Source organism: Bombina bombina, chromosome 4 (assembly GCF_027579735.1).
Source record: "Bombina bombina isolate aBomBom1 chromosome 4, aBomBom1.pri, whole genome shotgun sequence".
In the NCBI taxonomy this organism is placed as follows: domain Eukaryota; kingdom Metazoa; phylum Chordata; class Amphibia; order Anura; family Bombinatoridae; genus Bombina; species Bombina bombina.
In genome coordinates this window covers 595,441-610,321 of record NC_069502.1, presented here as the reverse complement: position 1 = coordinate 610,321, position 14,881 = coordinate 595,441, and the positions used below count along the sequence as shown (strand labels likewise).

Sequence of the window (14,881 nt, the reverse complement as noted above, 5' to 3'; positions counted from 1 at the left end):
ACTGCTAAGAATAGTACTGCTTAACACACCACTCATATCTGGTGGCACAATCGATTGCACGTGCAGTGCCACAAATTTGAAGCAGACTGACCAAGCATCTTTTTCCATCTCCCGGTTCTGAAAATCCATTCCATATACACGTCCCCTGGCGCCGCAGCTGCCTCTGGGAACCTTACCATGGGTCCCACAACACACGTCTTGTAATTCTCTGTCTGGGAAATTATATATCTATCAAATCTATCTATTTATCTATCAAATCTATCTAAGTATCAATTGTATCTATGAAATGTATATTGCATCTATTGAGCTATGTAATTCGTATCTATGAAATGTATATTGCATCTATTGATCTATGTAAATCGTATCTATCAAATGTATATTGCATCTATTGATCTATGTAATTTGTATCTATCAAATGTATATTGCATCTATTGATCTATGTAATTTGAATCTATCAAATGTATATTGCATCTTTTGATCAATGTAATTTGTATCTATCAAATGTATATTGCATCTATTGATCTATGTAATTTGTATCTATCAAATGTATATTGCATCTATTGATCTATGTAATTCGTATCTATCAAATGTATATTGCATCTATTGATCGATGTAATTCATATCTATCAAATGTATATTGCATCTATTGATCTATGTAATTTGTATCTATCAAATGTATATTGCATCTATTGATCTATGTAATTTGTATCTATCAAATGTATATTGCATCTATTGATCTATGTAATTTGTATCTATCATATGTATATTGCATCTATTGATCTATGTAATCTATGTATCTATCTATCAAATCTTATCTATCTCTTGGTTGTGCAAATGGACTGTTTGCGGTTGTTTGCGGTGCGTTACACGGGGAGTTTGGTCTGTCACTGTGAAGCGGGCGTAACCCTTACACTACTTGATCGATACAACATCATACCTGATGTTTTAAAGCACGTTATTCCAAACAATTTAGGAATGTTAGATGATTTATGCCCTTTATGGATTAAAACCAGACTCTGCATCAACTATGTAATTTTCCGTGGGAGTTTACCATGGATCCCCCTCCGGCATGCCACAGTCCAGGTGTTAGTCCCCTTGAAACAACTTTTCCCTCACTATTGTGGCCAGAAAGAGTCCCTGTGGGTTTTAAAGTTCGCTTGCCTATTGAAGTCAATAGCGGTTCGCCCGGTTCGCGAACAGTAGCGGAAGTTCGAGTCCGACGTTCGCAAACCGAAAATTTTAGGTTTGCGACATCACTAAACTGGACTCACCACTACGGAAAGAAGACCCACCCCGAGGTCCAGAGGAGAAATGCCTGATTGACACAGGAAGCCCCAGCTTTGAAATGCGGAGCAGACAGATGCGGGTAAATGGAACAGTACCTCACAGCCTTTTTCCATTTCGAGAGGACCAGGGCAGTACTCCGTAGTGCACCTGGAACTCTCGCAGATACAGCTGTGTAGACCGATGCGAGTATACAGCCTACAGCCGACGACTAGCAATCCCTCCCACACTGTGACTGGTTGAGCTCTGTCCATTGAAGCGTCGGAGCCTGGGATTAAATGAAGCGCAAGGTATCGGGGACATATCACGCTTCGCAGGGCTATGAACAAGTTCACCAGTGAAAGCACTACAGTATGAATTGCCCCCTTCTGTTTTAGGAGTTGGGGTGACATACCTCAGAAGCCTGCCAAAGCTACCTTCCGGTACAGAGGACTCCATCAGTCACATAAGTTTTCATTCCCAAACCCTACCTACAAAAAAGTTGATCTTTTTTCATCAGTTTGTACTTAGGAGGTCGACATGGGACCCAGGGAGAGAGGGAACTGATGATCATTGGGTCCCATTCAAGCCGTACGGCTTCTTACAAGCTCAAAAACTGTAATATCCCCTATAGCTGAGAGATCATTATAGCACCCTTTATCTTAAACTACATGGTCTGATTAGACTGGATATCCTCCCTTCTTTCCCCATGTTTATAATAGTTCTTTGTCATTGTTATGCAATATTGGAATCTAGACCAGTGCAATGCTATCCTATGTTATTGTGTTTTTTATTGTTTGTACTAGTTGACTCTTATAATTGTTTGAGATATTACTTATGGTTATGACAGCTATACTTTGTATGCTTCAATAATGCTTGTATTCTATATGCTCATATCCCTGTACTCACATAGTAATCTAGTAGAGTATAGATGGCTTTATTATATTATGAGAGTTTGAATTCATGCTGTAATACTTGAGAGACGGAAAGTTTCACCAGTGAGTTTATATTTTTTTTTTTCTCTTTTTATACCCAAGTCTCTTTTGAACTGGTATTTGAAAGATGATAATGGGCACTCAGGACTCTTGTTGTTATTCACAGTCTCACTTCTACACACTGCTTCTATTCTAGCAAATATACTATGCCATATTTTATATATTCAGCTCTCTTATAAACTCTCATAACATACAATCTACTACATTTTTTATAAATGCTTATAGTTGCTCCCTTCTTTAAATATTGTCACTAAGGTCCTTGCGTGGCTAATACAGTTAATAGTTTGCCTTGTAAATATACTATAACTATTTTTATGTAACCTTCTCATCTAGTTTAAATTTACATACACGCTAGACATGTAGGAGATCATATATAAGGTTTATCCTTTGGAAACTTATAGCTTATGTTTGAGTTTGGATATCGGTTATTTCACATTGCTGCTTAGTATTTATTATTTCCAAAATTGTAATAACATCTTTGCTTATGGTAAATGATAGATGATAATAGGAGATCAGGTCTCCTGTTGCTATTCACTATTACACACTGCTACTATGCTAGCAAATATACTATGCTTTATTATATATATACAGCTCTCTTATAACCTATTACACCTTTTAGCATATAACCTATTACACTTTTTACAAGCGATTTTGGTTACTTCCTTCTTTAGCTATTGTTACTGAGGTCCTAGAGTGAATAATAAAGTTAATAGTTTGCCTTGTAGGTGTTCTTTAGCTATGTCTACGTAATCTCCTCACCTAGGTTAAAATTACATACACGCTAGACATGTGGGAGATCATATTTAGGGATTATTCCTTGGAAACTTATAGCTTATGTTTGAGTCTGATTATCGGTTATATCACATTGCTGCTTAGTATTAATTATCTCCAAAAGTCTTAATAACAGCTATGCTTATGGTCCACGTATAACTGAAATGAGCTCCAGTTTATTAAGCTTGTTAGATTGCATTTCAGTTAAGATGTTCAGTATTCTCTTCTCTTATAACAGAATTAGAGGCAGTCAGACACCCACAGTTCAGTTTCAGTTAGGTTATCCTTTTAATCATTAGTTATTAATGTTCACACAACCCCTCATTACATAGGTTATGACAAACTCTGAAGGTGACGCCTGAGCCAGATGACTATGGGATTTTACTATTATACAAATAATGTTCCTATATTTGTCCCTCATTCCTGACCTCTGCTTTCACACATCCCACCCATCTACAGACCCTAGAATTGCATAAAGGGTATAACTGTCCGTATATTATGTATTTATTACTCTGCTAGACTAGGGCTCAGTCGCATGCAACTTAAAATATTACCCCTCACTTTATAGCAGCTCTAAATAATAACCTTTAGAACCCAACTTATATTACCTACTGACCTTGCTAAATGAGTTTTATGGATGTCTAATTATGTAGAGAGTCCCCTCATAGGTAATCGCCAGCTCCTCACCTCTTATACACACAGATACTCTGTCCAAAGCTCTCATATTTAGTTGAATAGGGCCTTAAAATTCGCCCCATAATTGCTTATATTAACAACTAGTACACCCGCCAGCCCTCCTCTCTTCCCCCTAATTTGAAGTAGTCTTCGCCTACAGATGTCCCCTCCACTACACATATATTATCACACACAGGCTCGTCTTTCTCTTTTTCCACAGACCTACAATACTAAGGAGTACAACAATTTAATGCCATCCTTTCACTCAAAAGCCCAAAAAGTAATTACAAGTCTAACATCCTAACCGGCTCCGCCCTCCCATTCACCCCCTCTCCTTCACCTTATCTAAGATGGCTTAAGTCCTCTGAATTTCCCTTCCCCAAAAATCATAAAGCTAACCCCCCCTTGCTCCAAATCTTTTGAATAGTTAGGTTTATATACTCTTTCCCACGGCAATGCAGGGTCCATTTCTACTCATCTTATAAAGCAAAATCGAGGTTCCATAATTACCTATATACAATACCCTTAAACATACTAGCCCAACTTATTCTAGACTATTACTTCTACTCACCAGTTTCATGTTATAGATTGCGATATTCTATTACAGATAGGTGGAATAATAGACTAAGCTACATACTGCATAGAAGTAGTGTCTTCACTGTTTCAAAGCTTCCCGAAATGTATGTCTAGAGTGACTAGCACTTGGCTCTGCAATATGTCTAAACATTAAAAATGTATGTCTCACCTTAATATTGTTATTGTATATTGGTAACTCTTCATGTAATGTTTTGCACAACCTCAATAAAAAACTTATTATAAAAAAAAAAATACCTAGCCTACAATAAACTACCAATAGCCCTCAAAGGGCATTTTGTAGGGCATTGCCCTAAAGAAATCAGCTCTTTTACCTGGAAAAATACAAAGATCCGCAACAGTAAAACCCACCACCCAACCAACCCCCAAAATAAAAAAAACTAACTCTAACAAAAACCTTAGCTACCCATTGCCCTGAAAAGGGCATTTGTATGGGAATTGCCCTTAAAAGGACATTCTACTCTTTTACATTGCCCTGAAAGGGGCATTCAGCTCTTTTACCTAAAGCCCAAACATTAATCTAAAAAAAAAAAACCACCCAAAAAGATTTAAAAAAAAACTAACACTAAACCCTGAATATCCACTCACAGTTTCTGAAAGCCGGACATCCATCCTCATCCAGGTGGCGAGAAGTCTTCATCCAGGCGACGAGAATTCTTCATCCAGATGGCATCTTCTATCTTCACCCCGGGGGCACGGAGCAGTTCCATTCTCTTCATACGGTTAATCGGCGTACACTGGATCTTCAATGCAAGAGAGCCTTTTCAAAATGGCATCCCTTGCATTCCTATTGGCTGATTTGATTCTTAAAATTCAAATCAGCCAACAGGATGATAGCGACTGAAATATTATTGACTGTTCAAATCAGTAAATTGGATGAGAGCTACTGAAATTCTATTGGCTGATTTGAATTGCCAATAGAATTTCAGTAGCTCTCATCCTATCGGCTGATTTGAACAGCCAATAGGATTTCAGTAGCTCTCATCCTATTGGCTGATTTGAATTTCAAGAATCAAATCAGCCAATTGGATTGCAAGGGATGCCATTTTTAAAAGGCTCCCTTGCATTAAAGATCCAGTGTATGGCGGTGACCATATGAAGAGGACACTCCGCAGAGGATGTCTTCAAGGATGGATCTACTCTTCCACACCCCGGGATGAAGATAGAAGATGCTGCATGGATGAAGATAGAAGACGCCGCCTGGATAAAGAATTCTCACCACCTGGATGAAGACTTCTTGTCACCTGGATGAGGATGGATATCCGGACTTCAGAAACAGTGAGTGGATCGTTGGGGGTTAGTGTTGGGGCTTTTTTAAAATCTTTTTGGGTCGTTTTTATTTTTAGATTAGAGTTTGGGCTTTAGGTAAAAATGCTGAATGCCCTTTTCAGGGCAATGTAAAAGATCTGAATGCCCTTTTAAGGGCAATGTCTATACAAATGCCCTTTTTAGGGCAATGGGTAGCTTAGGTATTTGTTAAAGTTAGGTTTTCTATTTTGGGGGTTTGGTTGAGTGGTGGGTTTTACTGTTGGGGGGTCTTTGTATTTTTTCCAGGTAAAAGAGCTGATTTCTTTAGATCAATGCCCTACAAAAGGCCCTTTTAAGGGCTATTGGTAGTTTATTGTAGGCTAGGGGTTTTTTTGTTTGTTTTGTTTTGGAGGCTTTTTATATTTATAGGGCTATTAGATTAGGTGTAATTGTTTTTATTTTGATAATTTTGTTTGTTATTTTTCGTAATTTAGTGTTTTTTATTTTTCATAACTTAGTATTTTTTATTTTTTTAATTTCAGACTTACATTTTTTTAGTAGCGTAAGTTTTTTTTTAATGTGTAATTTAGTTTTTTTAATTGGTAGTTATTTTAATTTTAGTATAATAGTTTAGTATAATAGTTATGTTAGGTTACTTGTTAGTTTAAACTTAGTTTTTCTTTATTTTCACCGTTAAGGTTTTATTTATTTTAAGATAGGGATATTGTAATTTTAATATAAAGTTAGGGATTGTTAGGTTTAGGGGTTAATAGTTTAATTTAGTGTTTTGCAATGTGGGGGGCTGGCGGTTTAGGGGTTAATAGGTTTATTTAGTGGCAATGATGAGGGAGGTCAGAGGAGTAGGGAGGGGTTAATAAATGTATTATAGTGGTGGCGTTGTCAGGGAGTGGCAGAATAGGGGTTAATAACTTTTATTAGTGGCAATGATGTTGGGGAGCAGCGGAATAGGGGTTAATAAATGTATTATAGTGTTGTGATGTCGGGGTGGCGGAATAGGGGTTAATGACTTTATTATAGTGGCGGCAATGTCGGGGAGTGGCGGAATAGGGGTTAATAACTTTTATCAGTGGCGGCGATAATGGAAGCGGCAGATTAGGGATTTAAAAATTTATGTAGGTGTCGGTGATGTCAGGCGCAGTAGATTAGGGGTGTTTAGACTTGGGGTTTATGTTAGGGTGACAACAATGGGGTTGCGTTACGGAGTTCGCCATTCCGCACTTCAGGTGTTAGGTTTTTTTCTAACACGCTCTCCTCATTGATGTCTATGGGGGAAAGCGAGCATGAGCACGTCAAAGCAGCCTTTGGTGTTTCTGCGGTATGGAGCTTAACGCCACCATATCGTACCCACAAGGAGGCTTTTCAAAAACTTGTAATGGCAGCGCTATGGAGGGTCAAGTAGTGCAACTTTTGTTGCGTTCATTTCACACAATCTATAGTGCAAAACTTGTTATCTAGGGGTTTATGTTTTAATAAAATACATTAAACTGTATTTTGGGCCATTTGGGGCATATTTATCAGATTAACCAGAGATTTTTGGTTAATATTTTAAGCGCTAATTGCTACCGAACTCGCGATAGCAATAACCAGACACTTGTAATAGCTGATTAATTATCGTGTACCCACAAATGGGAGAATGTGCCTATTTGTGGGCACACAGTAATTTAGCGCTCCACTTGTAATCTAGCCCTAAATGTTTAATTTTATATTGTGTCTGTCTAAAAACTGTCTTGGAATGCCGATAGTATCACACCTGCACAATATACACAGAATGTTTGAGCTGAAAAAACAGAATTTATGCTTACCTGATAAATTACTTTCTCCAACGGTGTGTCCGGTCCACGGCGTCATCCATTACTTGTGGGATATTCTCCTCCCCTACAGGGAAAGGCAAGGAGAGCACACAGCAGAGCTGTCCATATAGCTCCCCTTCTAGCTCCGCCCCCCAGTCATTCGACCGACGGTTAGGAGAAAAAGGAGAAACTATAGGGTGCCGTGGTGACTGTAGTGTATAAAGACAAAAATTTTTTCAACCTGATTAGGAAAACCAGGGCGGGCCGTGGACCGGACACACCGTTGGAGAAAGTAATTTATCAGGTAAGCATAAATTCTGTTTTCTCCAACACTGGTGTGTCCGGTCCACGGCGTCATCCATTACTTGTGGGAACCAATACCAAAGCTTTAGGACACGGATGAAGGGAGGGAGCAAATCAGGTTACCTAAATGGAAGGCACCACGGCTTGCAAAACCTTTCTCCCAAAAATAGCCTCCGAAGAAGCATAAGTATCAAATTTGTAGAATTTGGCAAAAGTGTGCAGAGAATACCAAGTCGCTGCCTTACATATCTGATCAACAGAAGCCTTGTTCTTGTAGGCCCATGTGGAAGCCACAGCCCTAGTAGAGTGAGCTGGGATTCGGTCAGGAGGCTGTCGTCCGGCAGTCTCATAGGCCAATCGGATAATGCTTATTAGCCAGAAAGAGAGAGAGGTAGCAGTAGCTTTTTGATCTCTCCTCTTACCAGAGTAAACGACAAACAAAGATGAGGTTTGTCTAAAATCTTTTGTTGCTTCTAAATAGAACTTTAAAGCACGAACAACATCTAAATTGTGTAATAAACGTTCCTTCTTTGAAGCTGGTTTCGGACACAGAGAAGGAACAACTATTTCCTGGTTAATATTCTTGTTGGAAACAACTTTTGGAAGAAAACCAGGCTTAGTACGCAAAACAACCTTATCTGAATGGAAAACCAGATAGGGTGGATTACACTGCAAAGCAGATAATTCAGAAACTCTTCTAGCAGAAGAAATAGCACCCAAAAACAGTACTTTCCAAGATAATAACTTAATATTTATGGAATGTAAAGGTTCAAACGAACCCCTTGAAGAACTGAAAGAACTAAATTTAGACTCCAAGGAGGAGTCATGGTTCTGTAAACAGGCTTGATTCTAACCAAAGCCTGAACAAAAGCTTGTACATCTGGCACAGCTGCCAGTCGTTTGTGTAACAAGACAGATAAAGCAGAAATCTGTCCCTTTAGAGAACTAGCGGACAACCCTTTATCCAAACCTTCTTGGAGAAAGGAGAGAATCCTTGGAATTTTTATTTTACTCCAGGAGAATCCCTTGGATTCACACCAACAGATATATTTACGCCATATTTTATGGTAAATCTTTCTAGTCACAGGTTTTCTGGCTTGGACCAGAGTATCTGTCACAGAATTCGAAAACCCACGTTTGGATAAAATCAAGCGTTCAATTTCCAAGCAGTCAGCTGCAGAGAAACTAGATTTGGATGTTCGAATGGACCTTGTACTAGAAGATCCTGTCTCAAAGGTAGCTTCCATGGTGGAGCCGATGACATATTCACCAGGTCTGCATACCAAGTCCTGCGTGGCCACGCAGGAGCTATCAGAATCACCGAGGCCTTTTCCTGTTTGATCCTGGCTATGAGCCTGGGAAGGAGAGGAAACGGTGGAAAAACATACGCTAGGTTGAACGACCAAGGCGCCACTAATGCATCCACTAGAATCGCCTTGGGATCCCTGGATCTGGACCCGTAACAAGGAATCTTGAAGTTCTGACGGGACGCCATTAGATCCATGTCTGGAATGCCCCATAATTGGGTTAACTGAGCAAAGACCTCCGGGTGGAGTTCCCACTCCCCCGGATGGAAAGTCTGACGACTCAAATAGTCCGCCTCCCAGTTGTCTACTCCTGGGATGTGAATAGCAGATAGATGGCAGGAGTGATTCTCTGCCCATTGGATGATCTTGGTTACTTCCTTCATCGCTAGGGAACTCTTTGTTCCCCCCTGATGATTGATGTATGCAACAGTCGTTATGTTGTCCGACTGAAATCTTATGAACCTGGCTTTCGCTAGCTGAGGTCAAGCCAGGAGCGCATTGAATATTGCTCTTAGTTCCAAAATGTTTATCGGGAGAAGCGACTCTTCCTGAGACCATAGGCCCTGAGCTTTCAGGGAGTCCCAGACCGCGCCCCACCCCAAGAGGCTGGCGTCGGTCGTGACAATGACCCACTCCGGTCTGCGGAAACTCATTCCCTGAGACAGGTGATCCTGGGTCAACCACCAGAGAAGTGAGTCCCTGGTTACCTGGTCTACTTGAATTTGGGGAGACAAGTCTGTATAGTCCCCATTCCACTGATTGAGCATGCACAGCTGTAATGGTCTTAGATGAATTAGAGCAAAAGGAACCACGTCCATTGCTGCGACCATTAGTCCTATTACTTCCATGCACCGAGCTATGGAGGGTTGAGGAATAGAATGAAGAACTCGACAAGCGTTTAGAAGCTTTAACTTTCTGACTTCTGTCAGGAAGATCTTCATTTCCATAGAATCTATTATTGTTCCCAGAAACGGAACCCTTGTGGACGGTGACAGTGAACTCTTTTCTATGTTCACCTTCCACCCGTGAGATCTGAGAAAAGCCAACACAATGTCTGTGTGGGCCCTCGCTTTGGAAAGAAATGAAGCTTGGATTAGGATGTCGTCTAGATAAGGTGCTACAGCGATGCCCCTCGGCCTTAGGACCGCTAGAAGGGACCCTAGCACCTTTGAGAAAATTCTGGGAGCGGTGGCTAAACCGAATGGAAGAGCCACGTGAAGGATGGAACTCTGAGGAAATTGTTTAATATCTTTAAATCCAGGATTGGCCTGAAAGTTCCCTCTTTTTTGGGAACCACAAACAGGTTTGAGTAAAAACCTAGACCTTGTTCCCCGGAGGGGACTGGGTTTATCACTCCCATCTTTGATAGGTCTCTTACACAATGTAAGAATGCCTGTTTCTTTATCTGGTCTGAAGATAAGTGAGACAGGTGGAATCTTCCCTTTGGAGGAAGTCCCTTGAACTCTAGCAGGTATCCCTTGGAGACTATTTCTAGTACCCAGGGATCCGGAACATCTCTTGCCCAAGCCTGAGCGAAGAGAGATAGTCTGCCCCCTACCAGATCCGGTCCCGGATCGGGGGCTACCCCTTCATGCTGTCTTGGTAGCAGCAGCAGGTTTCTTGGTCTGTTTACCCTTGTTCCAGCCTTGCATGGGCTTCCAAGCGGGTTTGGGCTGGGCCGCGTTACCTTCTTGTCTAGCGGCAGTGGAGTTATTAGCCGGTCCGTTCCTGAAATTGTGAAAGGAACGAAAATTAGACTTGTTCTTAGCCTTAAAAGGCCTATCCTGTGGGAGGGCATGGCCCTTACCCCCAGTGATGTCTGAAATAATTTCCTTCAATTCCGGCCCAAAAAGGGTCTTACCCTTGAAAGGAATATTAAGTAACTTAGTCTTGGACGACACATCTGCCGACCAGGATTTTAGCCAAAGCGCCCTCCGCGCTACTATAGCAAAACCTGAGTTTTTCGCCGCCAATTTCGTTATTTGAAAAGCGGCATCCAATATAAAGGAATTAGCTAACTTTAATGCGTGAATTCTGTCCATGACTTCTTCATAGGAAGTCTCTTTCTGGAGCAACCATTCTAGTTCCTCGAACCAAAAGGACGCCGCTGAAGTGACAGTAATAACACACGTAGCTGGTTGAAGGATGAACCCTTGTTGAACAAAAATCTTTTTAAGCAATCCTTCCAATTTTTATCCATAGGATCTTTGAAAGCGCAGCTGTCCTCTATAGGAATAGTTGTGCGCTTCGCAAGTGTTGAAACAGCTCCCTCAACCTTTGGGACCGTCTGCCATGCGTCCCTTCTAGGGTCTACTATGGGAAACATTTTCTTAAATATAGGAGGTGGGGCAAAGGGTACACCTGGCTTCTCCCACTCCTTATCCACTATGCTCGCTACCCTCTTGGGTATTGGAAAGCGTCTTCGTGCACTGGGACCTCTAAAAATTTGTCCAATTTGCACAACTTCTCTGGTACTACTACAGAATCACAGTCATCCAGAGTAGCTAATACCTCCTTAAGCAAAGCGCGGAGATGTTCTAGCTTAAATTTAAATGCTACTATATCAGGTTCTGCCTGTTGAGAAATTTTTCCTGAGTCTGAAATTTCACCCTCAGACAGCCCTTCCCTCACAGCCAATTCCGATTGATGTGAGGGTAAAATAGATAAGACATCGTCAGCGTCTGATTGTTCATCCTTTTTTTATCTGTATTTAAACCTGAACAATCACGCTTTCTCTGAAATGCTGGCAGTTTGGATAAAAGATTTGCTATAGAATTATCCACTACTGCTGTTAATTGTTGCATAGAAATAAGCACTGGTGCGCTAGGTGTCGCCTGCGCGGGCAAAGCTGGTGTAGACACAGAAGGAGAGGATGTAGAATTATCCTCACTACCTTCATTAGATAAATTATCTTGGGCAACATTATGAAATGTAACAGAGCTGTCCTTATTTTGTTTGGACGCTATGGCACAATTATCACAAACACTCAAAGGGGGAACACATTTGTCTCTACACACACAGAACATAGGTTATCTGATGGCATAGACATGTTAAACAGATTTAGGCAGGCAAACAATGCAATAAAAACGATTTTAAACAAAAACGTTACTGTCTCTTTAAATAATAACATTACACACTTTATTTCTGAATGTTCAAAAAACTATGAAGGCAATATCCGATTTTTATGAAATTTGGACCCCAGTGTCTTAATGCTTAGAAAGTATTGCACAGCAAATATGGAGACTCTAGCTCTTAAAACAAGCAAACCAGAGCTAATTGTTGGATTTAACCGTTTTTATACACTACAATCCCTGCTACAGTATTGCTGCAGCATTTTACCTTCCTTAGGGGTCAATCATCCACAGAAATAAGCCTTCTGGAGTCACTTTCTGAGCCACAGGACCCTCTCACATGAAAACTGCATGCACTGCCTTGAAATCAACTGCACAGCTGAAGCACCAAAATGAGGCTTCCTCCCTCAGCACACTAGAGTGAAGGGGCCTTCCTGACTAGATTTAGGTGTCTAAAACATGCCAGATCAATAAAAAACGTTCCCAAGTGTATATGAGCTTATAAAACAGTTCAAATGCCATGATATTGTAATAAAAACCAATCGATTTTGCCCCTAACAGTGTCTACCAGCATAAAAATCAAAAAGGGGAAGCCTGTTATCTTTTTTGCAGAGGTGAAAGAAAAATGGCTTACCATTTTCCCTGAGGGGAAAAATGACTGTCATCTAGCATTAGCCTGTGTTGTTAGAAGGAGACTAGTCATACCTGAAGCAGATGAGTCTGCAAACTGTTACCCCCAACTGAAGTTCTCTTGTTTCAACAGTCCTGCGTGGTAACAGCAATGGATTCTAGTTACTTGTGCTAAAATCATATTCCTCTTAACAGAAATCTTCATCACTTTTCTGTTGTAGAGTAAATAGTACAAGCCAGCACTATTTTAAAATAACAAACTCTTGATAGAAGATATAAAAAACTACAACTAACACCACAAACTCCTCACCATCCCCGAGGAGATGCTACTTGTTCAGAGCGGCAAGGAGAATGACTGGGGGGCGGAGCTAGAAGGGGAGCTATATGGACAGCTCTGCTGTGTGCTCTCCTTGCCTTTCCCTGTAGGGGAGGAGAATATCCCACAAGTAATGGATGACGCCGTGGACCGGACACACCAGTGTTGGAGAAATGATTAACCAGTGGAATTTATACAGAGTTGTAGGTTGATGTTAATCCTTAAATGTGTTTTGTTTTCTGCTTGCATTTTAAATAAAGCTGCACAGACTTGTCAATATACTTTACAATTAGTTTACAGCTGTGCAACTTTAAAATGTGTTCATTGGTCTGATTTTATTATTACAGAACCTGATAACCTTTTATTGTTTAATCTTAAGATTAACTGTACCTGCCACTGTCTGTATTCCATCTTCTGATGACCGATATCCTTAATGTCGGAGAGCATTGCGTGTAATGCATGAGCTAATGCATAGACAGCTGTATAAATGCTGTACGTTATCTTGAAGTTCTGCCCATCATACTTATAGAGATAAACATCCTTCAGCGTTTCATTCCCTGTACATGGTGGAAACCCAAATCCTGATTTCCTGTAGTCAGTAACATTTGTGTCATTAGCAAAATCAACTGAGTCACAATTAAACTGTAGATACCATGCACATAAAAATCTGTAATCATCCGGATACGTCTGCGGATTTGCACTATACATAAAATCTCTCAAACCTGGGATATTTCCTGTTCCGAGAGAAAGTGCCAGAGACCCATTAAACACCTCCATAGTTTGAAAAGTGTATAAATCAGGGGAAAATGTTAACGTACATGTGATGATCCAAACTACTTCTGGTTTTTCCACATCACCCAGATGTTGTGAAAATCTGATCATGTTCGTAGTATATGTGTAGATTATAACCACATTGGCTGTCGATCTTGATATCAGTTCTGAAATATTGTGTGGATCATCGTCTCCTATAGACATAAATTTTTTGAACAGCTTTAAGTAAGCTACACAGTAACCGCTGTTGAGGAGAAGTTCCTTCAGTTCTTGGCTTCCTTTTAGGCTGTTGTCATCGTCTGAAGCTACAATCCCCACCCAAGTCCAGCCAAAGTGCTGTAGAATTTTTAGCATGGCACCATATTGGTTACGTTCATTAGGAACTGTTCTATAGAAAAAAGGAAACTGCTGCTTATCATCAAAGACTGAATCCATAGCTCCATAACTGACCTGTGAACACCAGTGGCATATGTTAAAAATGTCATTGCAATATATTAAAGAATTATTTAGTAACTAAATTTATTTAAATGGGTCAATCTCATGTAGGTTTGTTTATTTGATAATCTAGACTAAAGTTTAAATTGGAGGTAAATCATATTAAATGATTGATATTTTTTATGCACACACAAACTGTAGCAGAGTCGTTTTTATTTTCTGATTAAAGTCAATAATAACCTTAAAAAAAAATCTAATTGCACTTAATTTACACTGACCCATTATCACCTTCCAGTTTGCTATTACAATTAGTATTCCCAAATGTAGAAACACACACATATTTAATCAAATCATAGGCTGCCTACACAATTGCTTATGTTAATGTGAGTTAGTCTTACTGTCATGCTAAACACCTTGAAATTACAAGCTATGTCTTTGCAATAGAATAGCATAGCAATCAGGTATTAACATCTTGTTTACTGGAATCATTTTTCAAGACAAGGCTGGCAACAGTCATTTTGTTAGTATCAACTGTATTGATTTGCAGTTGTTTTTAATTAGTGACAGATATATGGCAAGGATAGCCTTGAGAGGCTGCAGTGTGCATTTCCACAATTTTAAGGGCTACTTTTTTTTTTTTTTTTTTTTTTTTAATAAACAAGCTTTATTAATCGATATCAAACAACAATAC

The 14,881-nt window shown here is 39.9% G+C and overlaps 1 protein-coding gene across 1 annotated transcript in view; it reads right to left on the bottom strand.

Moving 5' to 3' along the window:
• The window catches only part of LOC128655622 (vomeronasal type-2 receptor 26-like), a 78,884-nt gene extending 64,694 nt beyond the window's left edge, over positions 1-14,190 (bottom strand). The window contains exon 1 of the mRNA XM_053709210.1: positions 13,375-14,190. Within this exon, the coding sequence (XP_053565185.1) occupies positions 13,375-14,190 (816 nt within the window). The remainder of the gene's footprint in view (positions 1-13,374) is intronic.
• Positions 14,191-14,881: the final 691 nt, after the last annotated feature.